The sequence below is a fragment of the Bufo bufo genome, chromosome 9 (assembly GCF_905171765.1).
Source record: "Bufo bufo chromosome 9, aBufBuf1.1, whole genome shotgun sequence".
NCBI classification, from domain to species: domain Eukaryota; kingdom Metazoa; phylum Chordata; class Amphibia; order Anura; family Bufonidae; genus Bufo; species Bufo bufo.
In genome coordinates, this window is record NC_053397.1 from 82660928 (window position 1) to 82686465 (window position 25538).

Here is a 25538-nt window from a genome sequence, read left to right on the forward strand (position 1 = left end):
CTTTGATCCTTAATAGATTATAAGCCCCCCCCAGATCCAACTTAGAGAACACCTTGGCATCGACAATCTGATAAAAAAAAAAAAAACAGGATTAACCCTTTGAGGACCATAAGATTACCATCATCAATATAAAAATAATTATATTTTTTTCCATTTAAGAATGTTTTTGAACAATAAATAAAACAATTTCCACACTTGTGTCATTTTTAGGGGAGGAGTTATGACACGGGACAAATGTGTCCCTATGGTCCTCAAGGGAGACAAGGTTAGAAGCATTGTCTGTTTCTGGAACTTTAAATTTATTTTACAATGAATTCTAAAAAAGGTCATAATAAATTGAGTCAAATTCTGCTACTTTTAAACTATTTTGACATTTATTCAGATACTTGCTCAAAACAATTTCAACAATAACATGTATTTATGTACATATGCTAACAGCCTCATGGTATGCCAAAACCAAAAACGTATGCATCAAGGTACTGTAACTGTCTCAAAATGCAAAGATGCAAAATGCTAAATCTCAATATGTGATAGCCTAACAGTTCAGGCTATGATAGTCAGCAAAGCAGTTGCGTGTCTTTGTGTAACAAAGGTGCACTTTACATGTGTCGCAGAGGCTGTCCGTGCGATTTTCATTCACATGTTTGGCACGTTGAGCACACCGTTTGCGTCTATCGCTTCTAATCATGGAATGTTTCGGCTTTGGTGCTGGAAGGACACTTCGTGAACTTCTGACTGGCGCTGACGGAGCTTTTCTTTGTCTGTTAGAGTATCCACCCACCAGACTCCTTGCTATCATCTGCCGATATTCCAGTGGTGTAATTGCTTTGCACTCTGGGTGCCTCTCTTCATTTGCTTGTATATAAATGCAGTGACTGTTGTTTACAGCAATATCTAGGAGGTCAAAGAAAATCCTCAAATAAAACTTTATTTTTGACCTCCGGTCTGTCTCATAGGACACTTTTTTCTGATCCATCAGGTCCACACCCCCCATGTACTTGTTGTAAATAGTAACAATGGTTGGACATGGAATATGCAGCTTTTCTGCACATCCTGCCTGCCTTCTTAGCACATGCGTCATATCATCCTTTTTGCATGTAAGGAAATTTGACAACAGTGTCACTGATCTATTGTCCATCCATTTTACACATGTGATGCCATTTGCACTCATAGTATCCACATCTCCTCGTTTCATTTCTTTGTCAGCTTTCAAGTTTTTGGGCATATTTTTTCTGTCCACACGAACTGTGCCACAAAGGTAGATCTTCTCCTGCAACATCTCGTATTGCAGCAGTGGAGAATTAAAAAAATTGTCGATGAAAACCTGACAGTATAGCTGTTTTTTTGTCGGCATAAGGCCTCATGCACACGACCGTTGTGTGCATCCGTGGGCGTTTTGCCGTTTTCCGTTTTTTTTTCGCGGACCCATTGACTTTCAATGGGTCCGTGGAAAAATCGGAAAATGCACCGTTTTGCAGCCAAGACCGTGATCCGTGTATCCTGTCCGTCAAAAAAATAGGACCTGTCCTATTTTTTTGACGGACAACGGTTCACGGACCCATTCAAGTCAATGGGTCCGTGAAAGAACACGGATGCACACAAGATTGGCATCCGTGTCCGTGGTCCGTGGCCATAGGTTACTTTAATACAGACGGCTCCGAAAATCCGTCTGCATAAAAGCTTTTTCAGAGCTGAGTTTTCACTTCGTAAAAACTCAGATCCGACAGTATATTCTAACACAGAGGCGTTCCCATGGTGATGGGGACGCTTCAGGTTAGAATATACTAAAAGAACTGTGTACATGACTGCCCCCTGCTGCCTGGCAGGTGCTGCCAGGCAGCAGGGGGCATCCCCCCCCTGTAGTTAACACATTGGTGGCCAGTGCGGCCGCCCCCCCTCCCTCCCCTGTAGTTAACTCGTTGGTGGCCAGTGGGCCCCCCCCTCCCTCTCCTGTAGTTAACTCGTTGGTGGCCAGTGGGCCCTCTCCCCTCCCTCCCCCTCCTAATTAAAATCTCCCCCCCTCTCATTGGTGGCAGCGGAGAGTACCGATCGGAGTCCCAGTTTAATCGATGGGGCTCCGATCGTTAACCATGGCAACCAGGACGCTACTGCTGTCCCGGTTGCCATGGTTACTTAGCAATTTGTAGAACCATTATACTTACCTGCGAGCTGCGATGTCTGCGTCCGGCCGGGAGCTCCTCCTACTGGTAAGTGACCGGTCTGTGCGGCGCATTGCTTAATGACCTGTCACTTACCAGTAGGAGGAGCTCCCGGCCGGACGCAGACATCGCAGCTCGCAGGTAAGTATAATGCTTCTACAAATTGCTAAGTAACCATGGCAACCGGGACTGCAGTAGCGTCCTGGTTGCCATGGTTACCGATCGGAGCCCCAGCGATTAAACTGGGACTCCGATTGGTACTCTCCGCTGCCACCAATGATAGGGGGGAGATTTTAATTAGGAGGGGGAGGGAGGGGAGAGGGCCCACTGGCCACCAACGAGTTAACTACAGGGGAGGGAGGGGGGGCCCACTGGCCACCAACGAGTTAACTACAGGGGAGGGAGGGGGGCCGGCCGCACTGGCCACCAATGTGTTAACTACAGGGGAGGGAGGGGGGCCCACTGGCCACCAACGAGTTAACTACAGGGGAGGGAGGGGGGCCCACTGGCCACCAATGAGTTAACTACAGGGGAGGGGGGGGGGCAGCCGCACTGGCCACCAATGTGTTAACTACAAGGGGGGGCTGCCCCCTGCTGCTTGGCAGCACCTGCCAGGCAGCAGGGGGCAGTCATGTACACAGTTCTTTTAGTATATTCTAACCTGAAGCGTCCCCATCACCATGGGAACGCCTCTGTGTTAGAATATACTGTCGGATTTGAGTTTCACGATGTAACTCAAATCCGATGGTATATTCTAACATAGAAGCGTTCCCATGGTGATGCGGACGCTTCAAGTTAAAATATACCATCGGATTGGAGAAAACTCCGATCCTATGGTATATTAACTCCTGACTTTACATTGAAAGTCAATGGGGGACGGATCCGTTTGAAATTGCACGATATTGTGTCAACGTCAAACGTATCCGTCCCCATTGACTTGCATTATAATTCAGGACGGATCCGTTTGGCTCCACACGGCCAGGCGGACACCAAAACGACTTTTTTTTCATGTCCGTGGGTCCTCCAAAAATCAAGGAAGATCCACGGACGAAAAAACGGTCACGGATCCGTTTTTGCGGACCGCAAAAAAATACGGTCGTGTGCATGAGGCCTAACAATGACACTCTCTCCAAGACCATGTTCTGTATCTGTTTTTCGTCCAGTATAGATGTCAAACTGATAAAGGTAGCCTGAGATAGCATCACATCTGCACCATAGCTTGAATCCCCATTTCACAGGCTTGTTTCTGATATACTGCTTTATGATGTTTTGACCTTTATATTTTATCATGTGCTCATCAATCGACTGTTGCTTGCTTGGATTTCTCGCAGCCTGAAAACATCGATTGAAGTGCTCTATCAATGGACGAACTTTGAAAGCTCTATCACACTGGGGATGAGTTCTAGGTAACATGTCCTCATTATTTGCAAAGTGCAAAGAAGAGCGAATTGCTTCAAATCGAGCACAACTCATTGTATTTGCTATAAATTGTACCTGAAGATCTGGCTGAGTAGACCAATAGTCTCTGATCGATTGCAGAACATGATACCCCATAACAAGACATATTCCAAAGAAGGCTCGAAGCTCATCTGCATTTGTCTGGAATGGAATGCCCTTCTGTTTCATATAAAGCTCACTTTGCTCCACAACGAGTGAGACTAAAGTGCTGAAATCAGATGCTTGTTCAAAGACTTCAACAGCATCAATATCTGCAGAGTCATCTAATTTCAAGTTCACTTGTCCATAGTCATATACAGTAGTGTTTGTTATGACTTTAGTTGCTCCCCTTTTCCACCTAAAGTCAAAACCAGTGATCACTGACTGAGTTTTTGAACTAGATCGCGACTTTTTCGGCAGAGGCAGTTGCTCTCCTTCTTCTGAGTTCACTGCTGAAGTCTGGAGTGTACATTTACGTTTCGGTAAGCCATAGAACATCAAAGGTTTGACAGGTAGAGCTGTACAAGCTAGGTTTGTGCTACAGCTGGGTTCAGTTGATGATGAAGGATCAGGATGCTCTATGATCACTTCCTGGGTAACACTGTCAACAGCTTCAAGCAAGAAACTCTGATCTGCGTCATCAAGAGTGAGGTCCTCTTCATCACTGTGGTCGGCAAACAACAGCCACAACGTATTGTAAACAAGCGTTCACGCCATGCCATTGTGTTTGAGGCCTTGCTAAGAACAGATGAACAATAGCGAATAAAATGGGTTATCACAGTTAGTGACTCTGCCACTCATGAAGAAGTGAATGCTTTCCTTCAGCTGCCTACTGATGTACTGCTGTAAATTAGATAATAATACTTGTGTAATGAAAATGTCTCCTGTATAGCACACTTCAATAATACAGCAATGGGACAGCACTGTCCAACAAACATACCTTTCTCACTGATGGCTGACTGACTTCAGTTATACAGAATTTATTTGTGCTGCATCTCCTCACTCCCCCCTCCCTTTGTCACGGCTGTATGTGAGCAACAAGAGTATACACAGTAAAAAGAGTTACTGACCGGACCCAAACTAGGGAGGATAAAGGGTGACCCCTGTCAGACACTCAAAGCTCTCCCTATGCTGCTAAAGCACATGCCCGGATCCAAATGGCGGAACGAGGCATGCCCGCGTACCTAAGACTGATGACCACTGTAACCTCTAAAATAGTGGAAGTGGCACGGCCACCGGTGCCCTGCTCAGTATATGGAGGGAACCGTGGCCACCTCAGATCCAGTCAGAAAATAACCAGGTACACAACAATGTCTGCACACTTAGCTGAAGGAGCTGCAGCCGCAGAGAAGACGGATCCAAGGACAGCTGGCAATATCCGGAGTGCTTGCTGCAGCAGAACACAGGTCCAGTGAACTGATAGCTACAAGTGAAGATACTCAAGCAAGAGCTACAACTGAAATGAGAAATATAATCCACGCCCTACAATAGGAGGAGGGGTGATTTAAAGGCAGGGAAATCAAACGCAGGAGGAACAGCTGGGAGGAAGGAAACAGAAAGTAAAGACTTCATCACAGGGGCGGAGAAACAGAGCAGTAAGAACTCCTCCAAGCTCTAGTAGTGACATCATCACAGGGGTGGAGAAACAGAGCTGTGAGAACGTCCCAAAGCTCTGGTAGTGACAGTACCCCCCCCCCCTCTACGGGTGGACTCCGGACACCCAGGACCCACCTTCTCAGGATGAGCCCTATGAAATGCCCTGATGAGGCGAGTGGCTTTAATGTCCGACACCGGAACCCACATCCTCTCCTCAGGACCATAACCCTTCCAATGAACGAGGTACTGAAGAGAACCGTGGACAATGCGAGAGTCCACAATTCTGGAAACCTCAAACTCCAGATTGCCATCAACCAAAATCGGAGGAGGAGGCAAAGAGGAGGGTACCGTGGGCTGGACATATGGTTTTAAGAGAGATCTGTGAAATACATTATGTATCTTCCAAACCCGTGGAAGATCAAGACGGAAGGCAACAGGATTGATGACTGACAAGATTTTATAAGGCCCAATAAACTTGGGACCCAATTTCCAGGAGGGAACCTTCAGTTTAATATTTCTTGTAGACAACCACACCAGATCACCCACATTCAGGTCCGGACCAGGCACACGTCTCTTATCAGCCACACGCTTATACTTCTCACTCATCTTTTTAAGATTACTCTGAATCTTTTCCCAAATGGTAGACAAAGACGAGGAAAATCTCTCCTCCTCAGGTAAACCAGAAAGAGCCCCTCCCGAGAATGTCCCAAACTGCGGATGGAACCCATATGCACCAAAGAATGGTGACTTATCAGAAGATTCCTGACGACGGTTGTCCAGAGCAAACTCAGCAAGAGGGAGAAATGAACACCAATCCTCCTGGTTCTCTGCCACAAAACAGCGCAAATATGTCTCCAGATTCTGATTGAGGCGCTCAGTCTGACCATTCGACTGCGGGTGAAAAGCAGAAGAGAAGGACAGCCGAACCCCCAGGCGAGAACAGAAAGCCTTCCAGAACCTGGACACAAACTGCGTGCCTCTATCGGAAACAATATCAGAGGGAATGCCGTGCAATTTAACAATATGGTCGACAAAAGCTTGCGCCAACGTTTTAGCATTGGGTAAACCAGGGAAAGGTACGAAATGAGCCATCTTGCTAAAACGGTCCACCACCACCAGGATCACCGACTTCCCCGAGGAACGAGGAAGATACGTGATAAAGTCCATGGACAGGTGTGCCCAAGGACGGGAAGGTATGGGTAACGGGAGAAGGGAACCTGAAGGCCGTGAACGAGGGACCTTAGCGCGAGCGCACGTCTCACAAGCAGCCACAAAAACCTCCACCGACTTACGAAGAGCCGGCCACCAAAATCTCCGAGCAATGAGATCTACCGTAGCTCTACTCCCGGGGAGACCAGCAAGAACCGTATCATGATGCTCCTTAAAGAGTTTGTGACTTAGCTCAGGAGGCACGAACAACTTCCCAGAAGGACAACGGGCAGGTGCCTCAGTCTGGGCAGCCTGGACCTCGGCCTCCAAATCGGAATAAAGAGCAGAAACAACTACCCCCTCCGCCAAAATGGGACCCGGGTCCTCAGAGTTTCCTCCTCCCGGAAAACAGCGAGAGAGAGCATCAGCCTTCACATTTTTGATCCCAGGTCGGAATGTAATGACAAAATTGAATCTGGAGAAGAACAGAGACCATCTGGCCTGTCTCGGATTCATACGCCTGGCCGACTCCAAGTATGCCAGATTCTTATGGTCGGTAAAAACGGTGATAGGGTGCCTGGCCCCCTCCAACCAATGGCGCCATTCCTCGAAAGCCAACTTGATGGCCAACAACTCCCTATCTCCCACATCATAGTTTCTCTCTGCCGGGGAGAGTTTTTTAGAGAAAAAGGCACAGGGTCGCCATTTGGCAGGAGAAGGGCCCTGGGACAAAACTGCACCCACACCCACCTCGGAAGCATCCACCTCAACAATAAAAGGTAAGGAAACATCGGGATGCACCAAGACGGGAGCAGACGCAAAACTCTCTTTGATTTTAGAAAAGGCTGCAAGCGCCTCCTCCGACCAAGAGGAAAAATCCGCCCCCCTTTTTTGTCATGTCAGTAAGGGGTTTGACAACAGAGGAATAATTCAAAATAAACTTTCTGTAATAGTTTGCAAAACCCAGAAAGCGCATCAATGCCTTCTGATTCTCAGGAAGCTCCCACTCAAGTACAGCACGGACCTTCTCCGGATCCATGCGAAAACCAGAAGCAGAGAGGAGAAAACCCAAAAATTGAACCTCCGATACCATAAAAAGACATTTCTCCAGCCTGGCGTACAATTTATTTTCCCGCAGAATCTGCAGAACCTGAAAAAGATGATCCTGATGGGTCTGAACATCAGAGGAAAAAATCAAAATATCATCAAGATACACCAATACAAATTTCCCCATTAAATGGTAGAAAATACTATTAACAAAATGCTGAAAGCCGGCCGGAGCATTCATCAGGCCGAAAGGCATAACGAGATTCTCGAAATGCCCGTTAGGGGTATTAAAGGCCGTTTTCCATTCATCCCCCTCCCTGACCCTGACCAGGTTGTACGCGCCTCTCAAATCCAATTTGGAAAACACCTTGGCCCCAACAATTTGGTTGAAGAGGTCCGGGATCAGAGGAAGGGGATAGGGATCGCGAATCGTGATACGGTTCAGCTCCCTAAAATCTAGGCAAGGTCTCAGAGAGCCATCTTTTTTTTTAACAAAAAAAAAAACCCGCGGCCACAGGTGACTTTGAGGGACGAATATGCCCCTTATCGAGACTCTCTGAGATATAAGTTCGCATTGTGATTCTTTCCGGTTGTGAGAGATTGTAGAGGCGTGCTTTTGGCAGCTTGGCGCCGGGAATGAGGTTAATGGGACAGTCAAACTCCCGGTGAGGAGGTAGCTCCTGAACACCGCTCTCGAAAAACACGTCCGAGAAATCAGAGAGAAATGATGGCACAGTTTTAGTAGACACCTCTGCAAAAGTAACTGTGAGACAATTCTCTCTACAAAAGTCACTCCACTCATTTATTTGCCTTCCTTGCCAATCAATAGTGGGGTTATGTCTAGTGAGCCAGGGTAACCCCAAAACTAGAGGAGAAGGCAATCCGTTAAGGACAAAACAAGATATATCCTCCACATGAGTGTCACCTACAGCTAGCCGGATATTGTGAACAATGCCCTTCAGAGATCTCTGTGAGAGTGGAGCAGAGTCAATAGCAAAAACAGGTATATCCTTTTCTAATGTGCAAACCTGAAAACCATGCATGGCTACAAATTGAGTGTCAATAAGATTGACGGCCGCTCGACTATCGACAAAAATCTCACAAGAAATGACTTTGCTCTCTAGCGCCACCCTGGCAGACAGGAGAAAACGGGAACTGCAGGTCAGAGGAAAAGCATCAATTCCTACATCAACTTTGCCCGAAGTAGCAGATGAAGCAGAATTTGATGATTTACCTTTTGAGGTTTTTCTCTTATTATCGCTCTTAGTACAGTTCAAGAATCTCCTAGACGGACAAACATTTGCCAAATGACCTATGCCCCCACAACAAAAACACACCATACTCTGAGGACTAAATCCTCTTTTATCAGGGGCAAGTCGACCTAGCTGCATGGGCTCCTCCTCAGAGGGGAGCGAGACAGGATGAGGCCCCTGCACACTGAATGAGTCCGCACCATTGCCCCTAGACTGACAATGGCTGGACAGAGAGGTCTTGTTTCTTTCTCTTAGACGCCTGTCAAGGCGTACCGCCAATGACATGGCAGACTCGAAGGACGTTGGTCTCTCATGGAAAGCAAACGCATCTTTCAATCTCTCTGAGAGACCATGACAGAACTGACTCCGGAGTGCAGCATCATTCCAACCTGAATCAGCTGCCCATCTCCGAAATTCAGAACAATAAAGCTCCGCAGACAGTTTGTTCTGGCATAAAACACGTAAGTTAGATTCGGCCAGAGCAACACGATCCGGGTCATCATATATCTGCCCCAGGGCCACAAAAAATCTTTCCACGGATCGAAGGGAGGGATCCCCTGATGGCAGCGAAAAAGCCTAAGTCTGAGCATTACCCCTGAGCAGGGAGATGACAATCCTCACCCTCTGCTCCTCCTTACCAGAGGAGTGGGGACACAAGCAAAAATGGAGTTTGCATGCCTCTCTGAAGCGAACAAAATTCTCACTGCCCCCGGAGAACGTTTCCGGAAGTGAGACCTTTGGCTCGCAACAGACTTCATGAGCCGGAGCAGAGCCCAATGCTTGAAGCTGAGTCATAGATTGACGGAGATCCGCTACTTCCAAAGAAAGACCCTGCATGCGGTCAACCAGGCCAGAAAGCGGATCCATGTAAAAAAAGGACGGTTTTGGTGGATTATAATGTCACGGCTGTATGTGAGCAACAAGAGTATACACAGTAAAAAGAGCTACTGACCGGACCCAAACTAGGGAGGATAAAGGGTGACCCCTGTCAGACCCTCAAAGCTCTCCCTATGCTGCTAAAGCACATGCCCGGATCCAAATGGCGGAACGAGGCATGCCCGCGTACCTAAGACTGATGACCACTGTAACCCCTACAATAGTGGAAGGGGCACGGCCACTGGTGCCCTGCTCAGTATATGGAGGGAACCGTGGCCACCTCAGATCCAGTCAGAAAATAACCAGGTACACAACAATGTCTGCACACTTAGCTGAAGGAGCTGCAGCCGCAGAGAAGACGGATCCAAGGACAGCTGGCAATATCCGGAGTGCTTGCTGCAGCAGAACACAGGTCCAGTGAACTGATAGCTACAAGTGAAGATACTCAAGCAAGAGCTACAACTGAAATGAGAAATATAATACACGCCCTACAATAGGAGGAGGGGTGATTTAAAGGCAGGGAAATCAAACGCAGGAGGAACAGCTGGGAGGAAGGAAACAGAAAGTAAAGACTTCATCACAGGGGCGGAGAAACAGAGCAGTGAGAACTCCTCCAAGCTCTAGTAGTGACATCATCACAGGGGTGGAGAAACAGAGCTGTGAGAACGTCCCAAAGCTCTGGTAGTGACACCCTTCTTCTCACATGGTTACAGAAGGGAGTGAAGCACATTATCTTGTCCCACTTATTCTGTACAAATTATCTTTTACTTTCTAACACTGCTATTGCTTAGCATAGCATTAGCTGTATGCCTGTGTACATCTAGTGTCATGCTGAATGACAGTTTTATCAGTTGCTGTTGAGTCCCAAGAGGTAAAACTGTACAGTAACTGGAAAACTGCTTTTTATCCACGGTCCCTAAAGTTCCACAGAGCTCAGATAAAGCACAGGCTGAATGACTTCTATACCTGTCCAAAGTTATTTGATAAACAACTCTGCATAGTGGCAGGGTTTCTTTAAAGTATGGTCCGTTGAGGACCATAGGGACATATGTGTCCCAGAGGAAAAAATGTCAGCCAAATTGGTTCAAATGATAAAATCTCTCAAAAACCATTTCTTGTGGTCAAACACAAATCTATCAACAAATACCAGATGATCCAATTACATCTGACTATTTAGGTCACTTTTTATGGAACGCCAAAAGAAGCAATTTTTTTTTTTTTAGATTTCGTACACTTCAGTTGCTGTAACTAAGCCATTTCATGAAATAACTGGCAAAAAGCTAGATCCATTTGTTGATAAGAACTAATATTTTGACTCAAACAAAAAAAAAAAGTATTTTAAATTCTTAATCAGACGATACAGGCAATTAAAAACATTGGACAAATACGTCCCTTGGTCCTCAAAGGGTTTTTAAAAGAAGAGGGTAAGGATCACGGACAGTAATATGGTTGAGCTCACGGAAGTCCAGACATGGCCTCAGTGTACCATTCTTCTTTTTTACAAAGAAAAAGCCAGCAGCTACCGGGGATTTGGATGGTCTGATATGTCCCTTCCCCAAACTCTCGGATATACCGTATATTCTCGCATAGCATTTCTTTCGGGTTCCGAAAGATTATACAACCGAGATTTGGGCAGTTTAGCTCCGGGAATAAGATTGACGGAACAATTACATTCCGATCCGGGTCATCGTAAATCAAACCCAGAGCTCTGAAAAACTCGTACACCGACTGGAGGAACTGTGATCCAGTCAGCAAAGAAAAACCCAACCCTGGGCGTCTCCTTTAAGCAGCGACATGATGATACCCACTCTTTGACTATCATCGCCAGAAGAGCGAGAACTCAGCTTAAAATATAATTTACATGACTCCCTAAACAGGGTGAAATTATCACTGCCCCTGAAAACCTGTCTGGGAGAGCAACCTTAGGTTCAGGGCAGGCCTGATTCCCACAGTCGGAACTAGCTGCCAGAGGTCTCTGGATCTGTGCGACGGTATTGCAGAGGTAAGCTACCTCCAAAGACAACCCTTGAAGTTGTCCGACCAGTGCAGGGATTGGATCCATTGCCGCACTGATACAAACAAAATGCCAGTTTTGCCGGTGTATAATGTCACAACGAGGTGTGGGAGGGAACACCACATGAAACACAAGAGGGGAAGGAAAGTATCTGGCCTAGAAGCTAGGGAGAGAAAAAGGTCACCACCTAATGAATACTAACCCTAGTCCTGATGCTAACCGAATGAACGGACCTCAGTGGTAGGACCGTTCATTCACTGGAACCTAAAGCCTAACTTACCCTGTAATGCCCTGAGATATTGATAGGGCCCAAAGACGACCCGTTCCTTAAGCAGAAGGAACAGGGGTCTTGACTCAGACCAGATACCAGAAGGCAAGGGAAACAACACAAAACAAATACATAGGAATGAGACACTTAACTCCTGAAGTAGAAAAAAGAGCAGGAACACCAGAGGAGACAACACACACCAGCTCTTCCACTTGCAAATTAAGCTATACACCGCAAGAAGTGACGGGAGTAGCCATACTTAAATAGTAATGACCTCTATGCTGTACCTGACAAAAGTTGTGGTCATACCCATCAACAACAAAGTGAAACCAAAAGAGGCTGTCAGATGACATCACATGCAGACAGCCTCTCTGACCTTCTAACACCTAGCCTGAGAGTGACCGTGACATATACGGACAGCATATGGAGTGATGTACGCATCTTTTGGAGTCCCATTGAAGTGAATTAGTCCCCATGCAGAGAGTAAATGCAGCTTGGATGAAGACCCAAACATCATTTGTGTGCATAGGGCCTAAAAGAGCATCTGTCAGTATGATCAACCCTATTAAGCCAGCTATACTGCCTGGTAAAGTTGATTATGCTGAGTGAAACAACCTATCTCTTATTGAAATCCATGGCCCATTTCTGAGAAATCTGCAGTTTATTTCATATGCTAATTATGTTTCCCATGCCCCAAACAGAGGGTCTAGCCCCTCAAAGCACCACCCCACCACCACCTTTGCCTCTTAGCTGCTCCCCTATCCCCTTGAGTGAGAGAGCCAGACACCCTCATGGTCTTCCTGTCTGGCCTTGTAATCCCACACATTCACTGTTTAATACTCTTTTGACACATCTACAGTATACCTCAGTCTGCTTCTCCTGATGAGATCTAAAAATCCTAGGTTCGAATCTCATCATCGGGGAAAGCTGACTGAGATACCTTTTGCTTTTATGATACTTCCTATTTTTCCATTAATTTTCTTTCAGTTTTTTAAAACATGCCCGAATATTTTTTTCTACGCATAATCACCTCTAAAGTTCATGCTTGAAGGTTACACATTGTGGCAAGATTGTGTATGACTTTTTTTTTTCTTACCATGGTAAAATGTTGGCTAAAAGAATGAGCAGAAATACAAACAGTTCAAAAATTCTAAAAACTGATAGCTGTGATGTTCTATGATACCTAGTGTTAGAGGTTTATTTTCTTTAGAAAAATACATGCTTCTTAGTTGTTATCTGCCACTGGAAACTGAATACCTTTTAATTCGTAAATGTTTTGACTTGACAACAACTTGTCGACTTCGACTATATGTATATTAAAAATAATTCTTAACACCACAAATTCTTCAGGCATTTTATAATTTCCATTTATTTTTTATTGTGAAAGCTCATCTCAGTTTTGTTTTTTAGCTGTTTTAGTCAACAAGTTCCATGTATAAGATTTGTTACCTTTCTGAGTTCTTACTATGTCTCTGTTGGCCTCTTGTTGATGAGAAGAGCGAAGGTTGTGTAGGCTCAATGCACACAGAAAGAGCAGGTTCCTTATGAAGGGTATATTCTCAGAGAATACGTGACTGAGAGCTCAGCATCCATACACTTTAACGTGACCTTTACAAAAACCACTCAAAAGCAAGACAAAAACACATTTTCATTACTCAAGGGTCTCTTTGATTTTATACTCAACAACAATGTTCTTTAAAGCAGACAATTAGTTACTTCGCTTACCAAATCAAATTATGGTTTAAGATATGAAGCTTTAAATGAGATCTCAACTTCCCATCTGTAGCCAACATATTTTCCTTCGAATGTTTGTCATTTAACTCTGTACAACATTTCATACTTTTCTTTAGACGGAAGTACCTACGTTCTTAAATACTTAAAACTGAAGACGGGGACAAGGATTCTGTCTTTTTGGAACAAAGTTTTATTTAATCTTTTCTATTTTATTTTACATTTACTATCAGTATTCTGTGAAGGGTCTGTCCCTGATTTTATTACATAGAAGGGCAGGTTTATCAATGGCTTTAGGCCACTTTAATGGTGTAAAAAAAATGATGGCCCATGCCATATTGGCAATGTAATTTTTAAACTATTTTACTTATCACCACTTTTCAAAAGTGTTGTGAAAAGTGATATGGGTTTGTCAGGAAAGGTGGAGCCAGTCTTGGCCCCACAGATTTTCTATCAGTTATGCCAGAAACTGGTATAAATTATGGCTTAAATCTACACCAGTTCATAGCTAGAATAGAATTGGTCTTCTGCCGCACAAACTGCTGGAAGATGAGCCAAATGTATTTAGAGGTCTCTTGGCAAAGTCTGTGCATTTAACTCCAACAGAGTTCAGTCTATGACTGGCATCTGAAACACCAGTCTTAATAAATTTGCAGGAAATGGACAATGATAGTAGGTTAAAATATTTATTATTCTAGTGTTCTGGGGGGGGGGTATTATAAGATTTAAGCTTACCCAGTGGGCATTTACTATGAATGGTTGGATATTTCATACTTTATAGGGGCTAGAATTTAAAATAGGAATTGTACAATCTCTGTAACTAATTATTCAAACATTAGCATGATTATTCAGTGAAGTACACAAGTATGTCTAAAAGCAGAGCTGGTAGATGACAGAGCCTCTTTAAGACCCCCCTCCCATGAATGTGTTTCAGTTCAGTTTCATCAATATTTCTTGGATACCTTGTGTCTACAGCCCCTATTCAAGTCATGCTGAGAAGAACTGCACAGACTACAGACAGTGCTATTAAAATCTTTATTAAAATAAAAAAATAAAAAAACATTGGTGTGCATCAATAATGAATCAAAGGAGTTGTCTTCAGTAAATAGTATTTAACATGTAGACAAAGTTAATACAAGGCACTTACTAATGTATTGTGATTGTCCATATTGCCTCTTTTGCTGGCTTGATTAATTTGCCTTTGCTCATTTCCAGGGGTTATGACACGGTCAGGTTTCTTGGTCCAGTTTTGGAAGCCAGAACCAGGAGTTAATTAAAAAGAGAGGAACATCTGTTCTTAATACTTACTTTCCTAGTGATCCACTCCTGATTTTTGGCTTCCAAAACTACATCAGGAAATCTGATGTGTGGTCATACCTTTACATGTTTTTAAAATTTATTGGCCTTTAGTAGTAGCAAATATGTATTACGATGGACAGACGACAAACAGAAGAATAAACTTGTTCCCATTGGTGACAAAGTCCAGGCATATTATTCATATAAACTCTCAACACTCAGATCAAGCACCTCACATGGATCATCCCCACTGTCCACCCTAACCCCCCATATATATTCACTCTAGTCAGTATGGTGGCACACTGTATTGGTGTCATCAATCACTGTACCCAGCAAGCAAGCAGCTGGCTCTTCCTGGGCTTAACCAGTACCTCTCTTGTCATTGTCACTAAGAAGACTCTCATTTGTGTGGAAAGTCCTACCACTGCACATGCGACTGCGCTGCAGAGCACCATGGCCCACTATCTGATAGACTCAATAACATTTATATACAATGCAACACAACATACATACTTAACTGTACCAGGTCAATAAACATCTGAGCAGTCTCTCTATAAATGTTGCAGTCCATTTAAAGAAACAGGCAACTGTAAAGGACAATCTATTAGCTGAAAATGAGGGTACTCAGTTAATTCCTCTTACAACTGTATTTCCAGCATATTTCATCTGACATATTCAAAGGCTGCTACTCATGTTCCTATTACATTTTAAGAAAACATAAGTGCACTTCTGGGATTATTTTAGATGAAGAATGTTGAGTGTCTGCCTGAAGGTCCTTGAATTGTCTGGAATATGACATATTAAAGTGTAGGGACCGTAGTAACGTATTTTCTTTAATGTTGGATCCAGGGAATATGGAAGATGCTTCTAATTTTGCCTTCTTGCCACTATATTTCTTTTGTGTAGGAGCACGTCTTACTTCTAAATGGATCATTAGCCACTGAGGTAGGTGAATATACTGCTACATATACAGTGACCAAGAATATATTAATGTACAAATCAAGGATACTCAACAATCAGCTAAAATGTTAGTGATTTTCTCACAAGTATCATTTCTTAAGCATGCACAATTAGAAATAATAAACAAATAATGATTATTACATTGTGACAGTCTTTGTGGAATTTTTTTGAGAGTCTGTTAGTATAGAGAAGCAAATTGATTCTATACAAATCAAAATTGTTACAAATTTCCCCAAAGATTCCAGTTTTGGCAAAAGTTTAGTCATTCATCCCACACAAATCACTCAAAAGAGCCATCATTATACTGGAAGACATCTGCCACCAAAAAGGGATAATTTTTGGACAGTTTTTTAATAAAAAAAAATCTGTAGATCTGTGTTATTAAACAGACTACTTGTTACCACTCGCTCCCATCCATTTATCTATAACCATATAAGTTGCTGTCACCTTGCCTATAATAGTGATGATCGACAGGGACAATATTCGAATCCGTGATATTTTGCGAACATTTGGGCGAATATTCGTCATATATTATTTTCTTGATTGCGAAATTCGGCAATGTAATATTGCGCGCAATACAGGCGTGGGTCACTGTTGCTACATTTTTCAAACTGCTAGAAGTTTCCTGAGACTGGAGAAAATGGTTGGCACGGCAGAACATTACAATAGCTTTATATGCAGATAGAGTGCTCCAATATATTCGCGATTGCGCAAATCGCCAATTAATCATGCACATATTTTTGCGCAATACGTGCAACTTCACATTTTAGCAGGTCTGACTACTTATTACTGATTTGTGCACTAAGTATTGTTGTGAACTTGTAACATCACAGCACTATGTCTGTAGCATGTATATATGGACATCACACTACTAACACCCTGCACTGGAACCTATCAGCTACACTATATCAGGATATAACCTACACTGACTATCTCCCACTAACTACCTGTATTATATATATAAGCTAACTAACTAACTAATGTAATTAAACAGTAAAGCACAGAGCACAGCAATGACACTGCTCTCTCTCAGAACTCCATAAAACTACAGAAAATGACTCCTGGGGAGGTTCTTATATAGAAAGGGGTAGGCAACTTTCCTATTGGTTGCTAGGGATGTTGCTAAGCTCAGACAAATATATTGCAGCCTTCTCATTGGCCTACAAGGAAGAAGGGAGGTTACTGATGCAGACATCCCAACCTGCAAAAACTCATTTCAGGGAGGTTTTCTTTTTTTTTCTTTCACAAACTTTTTATTACATTTTCCAAACATATGCAGTATCTGCACACTTTGCTCTATGGTGTGGAGGACCGGGCTCATTACCCTGCCCCAAATTATCATATTTATGTATATGATTAAAGGGATTCTGTCACCACCTATAAGCCCTGTGAGCTAAACATATGCTCATGTCCAGGGTAGCATTCTGATTTCTAAGGTGGCCTTAGAAGCTATTTGTGGCTTTATTCTACGGAAAAACAGGTTTTACTAACCTGTCAATCATTGAATTAAGGTGCCCAAGCAGGGGAGGTCTGTGGATGCATGGTGCCCGGCCGCACGCATCGCCGTTCGTGCCCAGCGCCGCCTTCTACTCCTCAGTGCCGCCTATCCCTCCCTCCCCCTCCTCCCGCTTTGAGATCCCGCGCGTGCGCACAGGCTCAGCCTGATGCGCCGTTGCAGACTGCTGGCATCGGCTTCTTCTTGCACTGTGCGCACGCGCCAAGAAGGGGACACTGCTACAGGTTGCCGGAAAGGTTTACTGTGAGTAAACTAGAGATGGGAAGTTCGGATCTTTCAAATGAACCGATTCATGAATCGAATCTTCGGTTCATTCGCTGAGCTGACAAGAAGCAAGTGAACCGAAGCTTAAGTTGCGTAATGCGCATGCGCGGATGCTTCGATCCACTTGCTGACGCGCTGAGTCGGCTCTTGGTCTGAGTCAGGAAGTTTATTCTTTAAAACCCTGTGTGTAATTATCTACCCCACTGTAGGAAAAAAATCAAGCATCCAGTGGGTGTGAATTTAACACTGGGGTAAATAATACAATTAAAATGGAGGGTTAAATGTGTAAATGTATTTTAAAAAAACACATCTCTCTCAATAGTTATATAGCTACTGAATGAGACAGAAGAAGGGATGCCTTTAACATATATATCTCCTTGAGAAGCCAATTTGACCCTAAAGGGTTAATTCAACCTGTAATCTAAACTCTGTGTCCTGTCACTTCTCTTATCTCTCTGCTCTGCTATCAGTAAACCTTTCCATATATTGTTTTACATGCCGGTGTCAGGGAGCCGCTATCTAATAGCGGGAGACTCCCTGAACGTCCAGGAGACTTGAGATCCCCGCTGATGAAAAAAATAATCTAGAATATTTGCGATTGCGCTAATCGGCACTAATGATGCGAATATTTTGGCGCAATATGTGAAACTTCAGATTTTAGCAGGTCTGACTACATATTACTGATTGGTGCACTAAGTATTGTTGTGACATCACTTCACAGCACTATGTCTGTAGCATGTATGTATGGACAGCAGAACCTATCACACTGCACTGCAACAGCTACACTATATCACTATCTAACCTACACTGACTATCTCCCACTAACTATCTGTATTATATATATATGAACTCACTAACTAACTATCTAATGTAATGACACAGGAAAGCAGAGAGCACAGCAATAACACAGATCTGCAAAAAACTGCAGAAAATGGCTGCTGTGGAGGTTCTTATATAGTAAGTGGTAGGCAACTTTTCTATTGGTTGCTAGGGATGTTGCTAAGCTCAGACAAAGATATTGCAGCCTTCTCATTGGCCCACAAGCAAGAAGGGAGGTTACTGATGAAAAAAAAAAAAATTGAATATTAGTGAATGCAAATATATAGCACAATATTTTAAATCTTCGCGAATTCTTGAAGTGGCGATATTCGCGATTAAAATTTGCGATTTGATTATTCGCGCCCAACACTAGTCATTAATAATGTTGTCTTGGCGCTGCTTATCTCATCTGTTTTAACGTAGCTACGACTCAGCGAGGCTCTAACAATATAAAACGAACAAGCAAGTGAAAGATACATTTCCCCCACATGCAAACTGGCAGCGCGCAGCCAGTAAGGGGAGCAATGCACTAATCCTAACTATGAAGTAATAGCAGGAATACTGTAGAATACACTAAGTGGTGATAGCTGAGCTGTCTGCTAAAAATTTTAAAATCACCTTTCTTTTAGCAACATGGTATATTAGCCACATATTAATAAAAGTTAAGTCTTAAGGTAGTATTAAGGTGTAGGGTCAAGATGTGTAATTATAGCCCTTGACGTCTGTGGAGCTGAGCTGAGCTGCAATATCAGACATGATTCATAAACAGGTGGAGTTTTGCTTCTGGAAAATGCAGCCATGTTTTTCTAGACTTGTACAAGGTGTTCCTGGATTTTTACATTGATATCTTATACTTTGGATAGGCCATCTATGTTTGATCAGTGGGGGTCAAATGGCCAGTGTCAGCTTAAAGGGGTTCTGCAGTTTGTTTTAACTGATGATCTATCTTCTGGATAGATCATCAGCATTTGACCGGCGGGGGTCCGACACCCGGGACCCCCACCAATCAGCTGTTTGAGAAGGCAGCGGCGCTCCAGCAGCACCGTGGCCGTCTCTCTGTTTACCACTGGCCCAGTGACGTCACAACTAATATCAACTGGGCGGGGCTAAGCTCTATTCAAGTGAACGGAGCTTAGCCGCGCTCAGGCCAGTTGATACTAGTCATGATGTCACTGGGCCAGCGGTAAACAGTGAGAAGGCCGCGGCCCCGCCGATAAGATGCTGATGATCTATCCAGAGGATAGATCATCAGTTAAAACAAACTGTAGAACCCATTTAGCAGTACTTAAAGAATGTTTTTTTTTAGCTTAAACAATGCTCTCTGGAGCTTTGTTCACATCTGCATCAGAGGTTTCATTCGGGGTCTCCATTGCAGAGTGTGATCTTACATTGATGGACTGTCTTGAAGGTATCAGGTGCAATGCACAAAAGCACTGGACAATGAATATCAACTATTATTTCACTTCCTTACTGAAAAAGTTTCATTCCAATATACTTTAGCAAAGGTTGTCTGTAACTGACCAGAATAATTGCAGTTTTATTCATAAACAATATAAAAAAGAAGTTTGCAAGTGTGACAAACCAAAACACCTAAGTTGTAAAAAGGAGATCACATAGAACAGATCCAGAAAGTGCAAGATGAGAGACACATGTAATCCTATACTGTAATAAGGGGGTCAGACAATAACCTTGAATCAAAATGTTCCATTTAATTAATTCAATACAATCTGTTAATTCCTTAGAAGAAAGGAGACAGCAAACCTTCAAGGTCCTGTGGACTGGTGGCTCAGTTGAATGTCAGTTAACATTAGCGAAATACTGGATAAATACTCAATCTAATACAGTATATTGGGCATCGCCTTGGAATTCACATAACTCATAAATTAAAAACAATACAATATAAAAATCCAGCAGCAACATCACCTGGAAAGATACGCGAAGAAACACAAAGATACATGGATTTACAATATTTGATGACTATAACTGAAGTTAGTGTAAGATAAAGTTATCATTTGAAGGGGTTGTCTGGCAGTCTATAATTTTTTTTTTATTGCAGCTAGCCGCAGAAGAGGCAGAGAGGATGGGAGTAGTTGTACCCACAGTGGTTGTTTTCACTTTGTAGCTCCCTGGGCCTTGCAGTGATAGGATGGATGTACCATTTCTTTCCTTCGGGGCACACTCTGACCTTGGGGGCTCCTGCCTGATGCTAGGTGGGGTGCCCTTGATGTAAATAAGTCTTGAGGTGCAAGGCACGACTGCTAAACGATGTAACAACAACGCAGCTGTCGATACATGTACTGAGAAAGCCAGATTTTATAAAACAAATCCACATTACTTTACTCATGCACGTCAATTGATGGTTCCCACAGGCGCTGTACACATTAAGCGTAGTCTTTACAGTTGGCATATGCTGTTCCCAAGGCTGTGTATAGGGGATAGTGTTGAGTGCGAATATTCGAATCGTGAATTTTAATCGCGAATATTGCCAGTTCGATAATTTTCTAATATTTTGAATATAGTGCTATATATTCGCATTCACGAATATTCTAATCGCTAATTTATTGCGAATATCGGCACTTAGCAACATCCCTCGCAACCAATAGGAAAGTTGCCTATAGGAGTAGTGTTGATCACAAATGTTCGTATCGCAAATTTTCCAATTGCCGATTTTCACAATCAAGAAAATAATGACTGGAGATCACGAATTCTCGAATTCGCGAATATATGACAAATATTCACCCAAATATTCGCAAAATATCGCAAATTTGAATATTGCCCCTGCCGCTCATCACTGATAGGGGACTGTTATCTCTTTTCATTTCGACTATACAATCTCTCTTTTCCTGAACTAAGGGATACAACTGACCTCTCTCACTCTCACTATCTGGTATCTCAGCGGTATTCTCAGTGGAATACAGTCTCCAAATAGAGAGCCCTTCTGTCCTTTAGATATGATGGAGAAGTCTGTAGCCACATTGTAGATGTGTTACTTTTCTCTGACAAATGCTCTGCACTTTCCTTATGTGGCCGCTCAACTTTCTGAAGAATCCAGCAGTTCTTTCCTGTAATGGGCTAGCACATATACTGTCACTTTGCTGCTTTTAAATCTATAGAAGTATTTCCTGGTAAGCTCTGTTCCCTTGCTGCACACACACCCACCACGCACACTAGACTGACTCAGTCTGGGGGTGGTGCCAGCCCTGGCTAGCAACAGTAGATAGTAAACTTCCACTCTCTCCATATACATCCTTTTTAGCATGTTGTGCACAAAATATAGTATATTAGCACCTTTAGAAGGGTACAGTCAGTTAAAAAATGAAAGAAGCATTACTCACCTCAGTGATCCCATGCTGCTGCTGTTGTGATGCTTACCAGATCCCTGCTGGTCTCTGCTTCCTTGTCCTATCTCAACATTCAAAAAATGCAAGGAGATACCTATTTAGCCAATCAATGGTTGAGGTGGGTGATTTAATTTTCTGTGAGCCAAGATCAGATAGGACTCAGTAAGCATGGGAATGGCAGAAATGGGGGATTGATGAGGGGAGTAAGGCTTCTGTTATTTTCAACCCATTTTTCCCCTTTTCTTTTTCTAAAAAAGTTTTAACCCACTGGACAAACCACTTTACAATGAACGTTACAGTATTTTGATAAATTGTATTCAGAAATGTGAAATAATGATCTACATTGTGATTCAGTAATGGAAGTGGAGCATACACCTCTTTAGAATCACCACCCTTGTTTTACAGACAGCCCATCCAAATGGCAAGGTTTGTAACCTCTATGTGAACATATTTAAACAAAGCTTCTTATCTGATGAACTAGTTCCTCCCAATTTACAGTCTGAATATTCGAACTCTGTTCTCTCTGAGGTTTAATCTCTCCGCAGTGAGGCCTCAGTGATGCTGTGTTTGCTTTTCATCTGCTCTGAAAACCACTTTGCTTTCTGAAATTATAACAATTTGTATTTGCTTTGGGCTCGCATAGAAATTTTATTCCTATAACTAAGATACAATCTCTGTGACCTACGCTGCCCGTGCCTGTAATATCTTATTTAGAGGCTCCGAGCGAGAGATGCAAAAAGCAATTCATATTCAATTCATTGCTACATGTATGCCCAAGCATTTAACCCATCCATGTGGAAAACTCAGCATATTCTCTGCTATGAGTTGGAGAAAAAAATACCATTCTATAAAATGCTCTCTGTTAAAAGGGTTTGTGCCATGAAAAATATTCTACGTTTTTCAAACCAGCACCTGGATCCGAATACTTTTGTATTTACACTGAGCTATTCAATAAAATATATCTTTAGAAAGCCACCTGCTGTTTGTTCTATTCTTCGTCCTCCTCACTGAGGTGGTCACACACACTCCATTTAAATCTTCATCTGCCACCAGCCACATCTTCTATTACTAACTGTAGCAGTTACAGGGAGAGGACCGGAACAAAAAGGACACTCCCCTTGAGCTACTATCCTAAAATAAATGTAGCAGAACAACCGAAATAATGAATGGTTCCATATGTGGTACAGGGCTGGTTCTAGCTTTTTTAGAAAAAGACTGTCTTGTATTACAGTATACTGTATAATGTCTTTTTTTTTTTTTACATCAGTCATGGCTTAACACCTTTACACCAGAACCTGATGATCCAAAACACCTTTTGATGATCGTTTTGAGAGTCTACACTAGAGATGAGTGAGCTACTACAGATTCAGTTCTGTTTGCCGAATTTTTTTTAAAAGTTCTTCAATTGCCCTGACAATTGGCATATAATCACCTCTAGCCCTCCTAGAATAATTTTTAGGAAAACTTATCTCTTTTGGTTTTTTAATGAATTTTTTCTATTTCTCTTCCCCCTCCCCAAGCTCTCGAACGCAATGACAGCGATAGTAAATGATGTCTGAGTGACACTGACATGTATAGCTATGGGTAAATGCACATATGACGGCACTAACATACAGCATATTTAAAATGACACCACGTCGGCACAAGTCTCATGCTTTTTCACATTCCAAAGATTCCAAAAATTGTCACTTATCTGGGGCAGATGGTGTTTAAACACACACAGTGTTATGGGATTAAAATGTAAAAAAGTGGTTTGGGGAACCAAGTGTCCAAAATGTATGCCCTAACAGGGTCGGAATGCCTGCCCATACGATAAGCACAAGTGTTAATTTTCAGAAGAAAAAGTGGCTTGTTGCGAGCAAGCCTAAAAAATTCCCTTTCAACTGGGAGCAGCAGCAGTGCAGTGTGGATGTGGTAAGAGTACAGTATGGATATAGTGGCATGTGGCCACAATAGTAGCACAGCAGGAGCAGCATAGCATGAAACATACAAGGAAGTAGAATGGCTGGCTATGGGTAGTAATAATAGTAATACTAGTAGTGGTAGTAATGACAGATGCATTGCGCTAATAGTAGTGGCAGTAGGAGATTGGCAGCAAGGTGCAGCATAGCAGTGATGTACATAGATAAATAAGGACCCCATTGCAAGGATAAAACCAGCCCCCCCCCCCCCCCCCCCCCCACAGAGGACAGAACGGTTTCCACCTAAACCCCTTTCAATGACCCTTGGGCCATTTTTCTACTGCTTCATTTGCTAAAAGTTGTTCCTTTAGAGGGTACAGTCCCGACCCAGTTTTCACCTCCAGTAGAAGGGAAGATAATCCCAACTAAGACTTGGCCCCCTCTTGCCCTGGGCCCCATAGCAGTCGCATGGTCTTCCGCTATGGTAGTTACGCCCTTGAGCATATGGTACATGTTGGCAGCAGTATGATGGAGGCAGCAGCAGCCATACATGATGGTAGGCAGGTTGCAGAAGTTGCATGACTGTGGCGGCATGATAGAAGCAGCAGCAGCTGTACAGAACATGATGGTAGGTAGGTCGTAACAGGGGTATGATGATGGCGGCAGCATCAGCCATACAGAACATGATGGTTGGCAGGTTGCAGCATTGGCATAATGGTGGTGGTGGCATGATGGAGTCAGAAAGGCAGCTACAGTGGCAAGATGGGGCACCGGCCTCAGCCAGAGGAATGTGAAAATCCTCCCGAATCCAGGCTTGGTTTATTTTGACAGTGCGTTTTGACACTGGCAGATGACAACTGGGTCTCTTTGGGTGTCACCATGCACCCCTTGGCTCTAAAAACCCTCTCTGAGATTACACTGAAGGCTGGGCAAGAAAGAAGAAAGAATGCGTGCTGTGCCAGTTTGGGCCACAAATCCATGGGGTCAGGGAACAGGGTATGCGCCAGACACTGGCCAAAGTTTAGGTAGGCCTGAAACTGGGCGTTCAGGCAGGATCTGATGGCTTGATGACATAATGGCATAATGTGGAAAAAAATGCTCCTTCATGTTGAGGAGACTGAAATGGCTGCTGCTGCTGTGGCTTCTGCTGCTCGTGGCAGCAGGAGGGGGGTGACTCTTTGTGGGGCAGTGAGGGACCTCCCTTTCAGACACACTCAAAGCAGGCATCTGTGTACACAGTGTTTCCTGCAAGAGGAAAACATTAAATTTTGCCTTGATAGGTCTAAAAGCATGGCTATCCAATTGTCATCAGACTGCTTGATGTCAACCATAGGCCTGCCATTGCATAAGCAAGCAGTCATACAGGTCTCCAATCTGGCCAATGTGCCAGAGGAGCCAATTCTTTTCAGCTCTGCCTCCACGGAGATGATTGAGTGTCCTGGCCGATGCCATCGCCATCATTTTCCTCTTGCTCCTGCACTTCTGACTCCTCCTCTTGCAGTGGCAGCTCCTCATCCTTCTCCTCCATGGCAGATTCAATGTATGTGTCCCCTAGTGATAAGCGAGCATGCTCGACCGAGTACCGGTGTGGCTCGAGCAGCGCTATGCTCGGCACGTGGTGGTACTTGGCCGAATACCACGTTTGCTCGTCGCATTGCTCGAGTCTCTGCCCCGCACGTTTGGCTCCTCCTGAAGCATCCAATCAGAGTTCAGGTAAGTAATTCCCTCCAGTGTAATGCCATAGCCAGTGTAATGCCAGCTATACACTGGTTGGCTGGCCGGTTGGTTGGCTGATTGAAAGGGGAAGTTATCATTATGGGAGACTTTAATCTTCCTGAAACCAAATAGCTAGTTCTGCCAGGAGTACAGATATTCTAAATTCCCTACTGGGATTATCTCTACAGCAAGTTG

At 43.6% G+C, this 25538-nt stretch overlaps 1 protein-coding gene across 1 annotated transcript; it reads right to left on the reverse strand.

Moving 5' to 3' along the window:
- Positions 1-535: 535 nt before the first annotated feature.
- Positions 536-25155, reverse strand: LOC120979798 (piggyBac transposable element-derived protein 4-like). Its single transcript, XM_040408755.1, has 3 exons — positions 25049-25155; positions 3276-4260; positions 536-1270 (listed from the first exon to the last, which is right to left on the reverse strand). The coding sequence occupies exons 1-3, from the start codon at positions 25153-25155 to the stop codon at positions 536-538; spliced, it is 1827 nt and encodes a 608-aa protein (XP_040264689.1).
- Between the last annotated feature and the right edge of the window lie 383 nt (positions 25156-25538).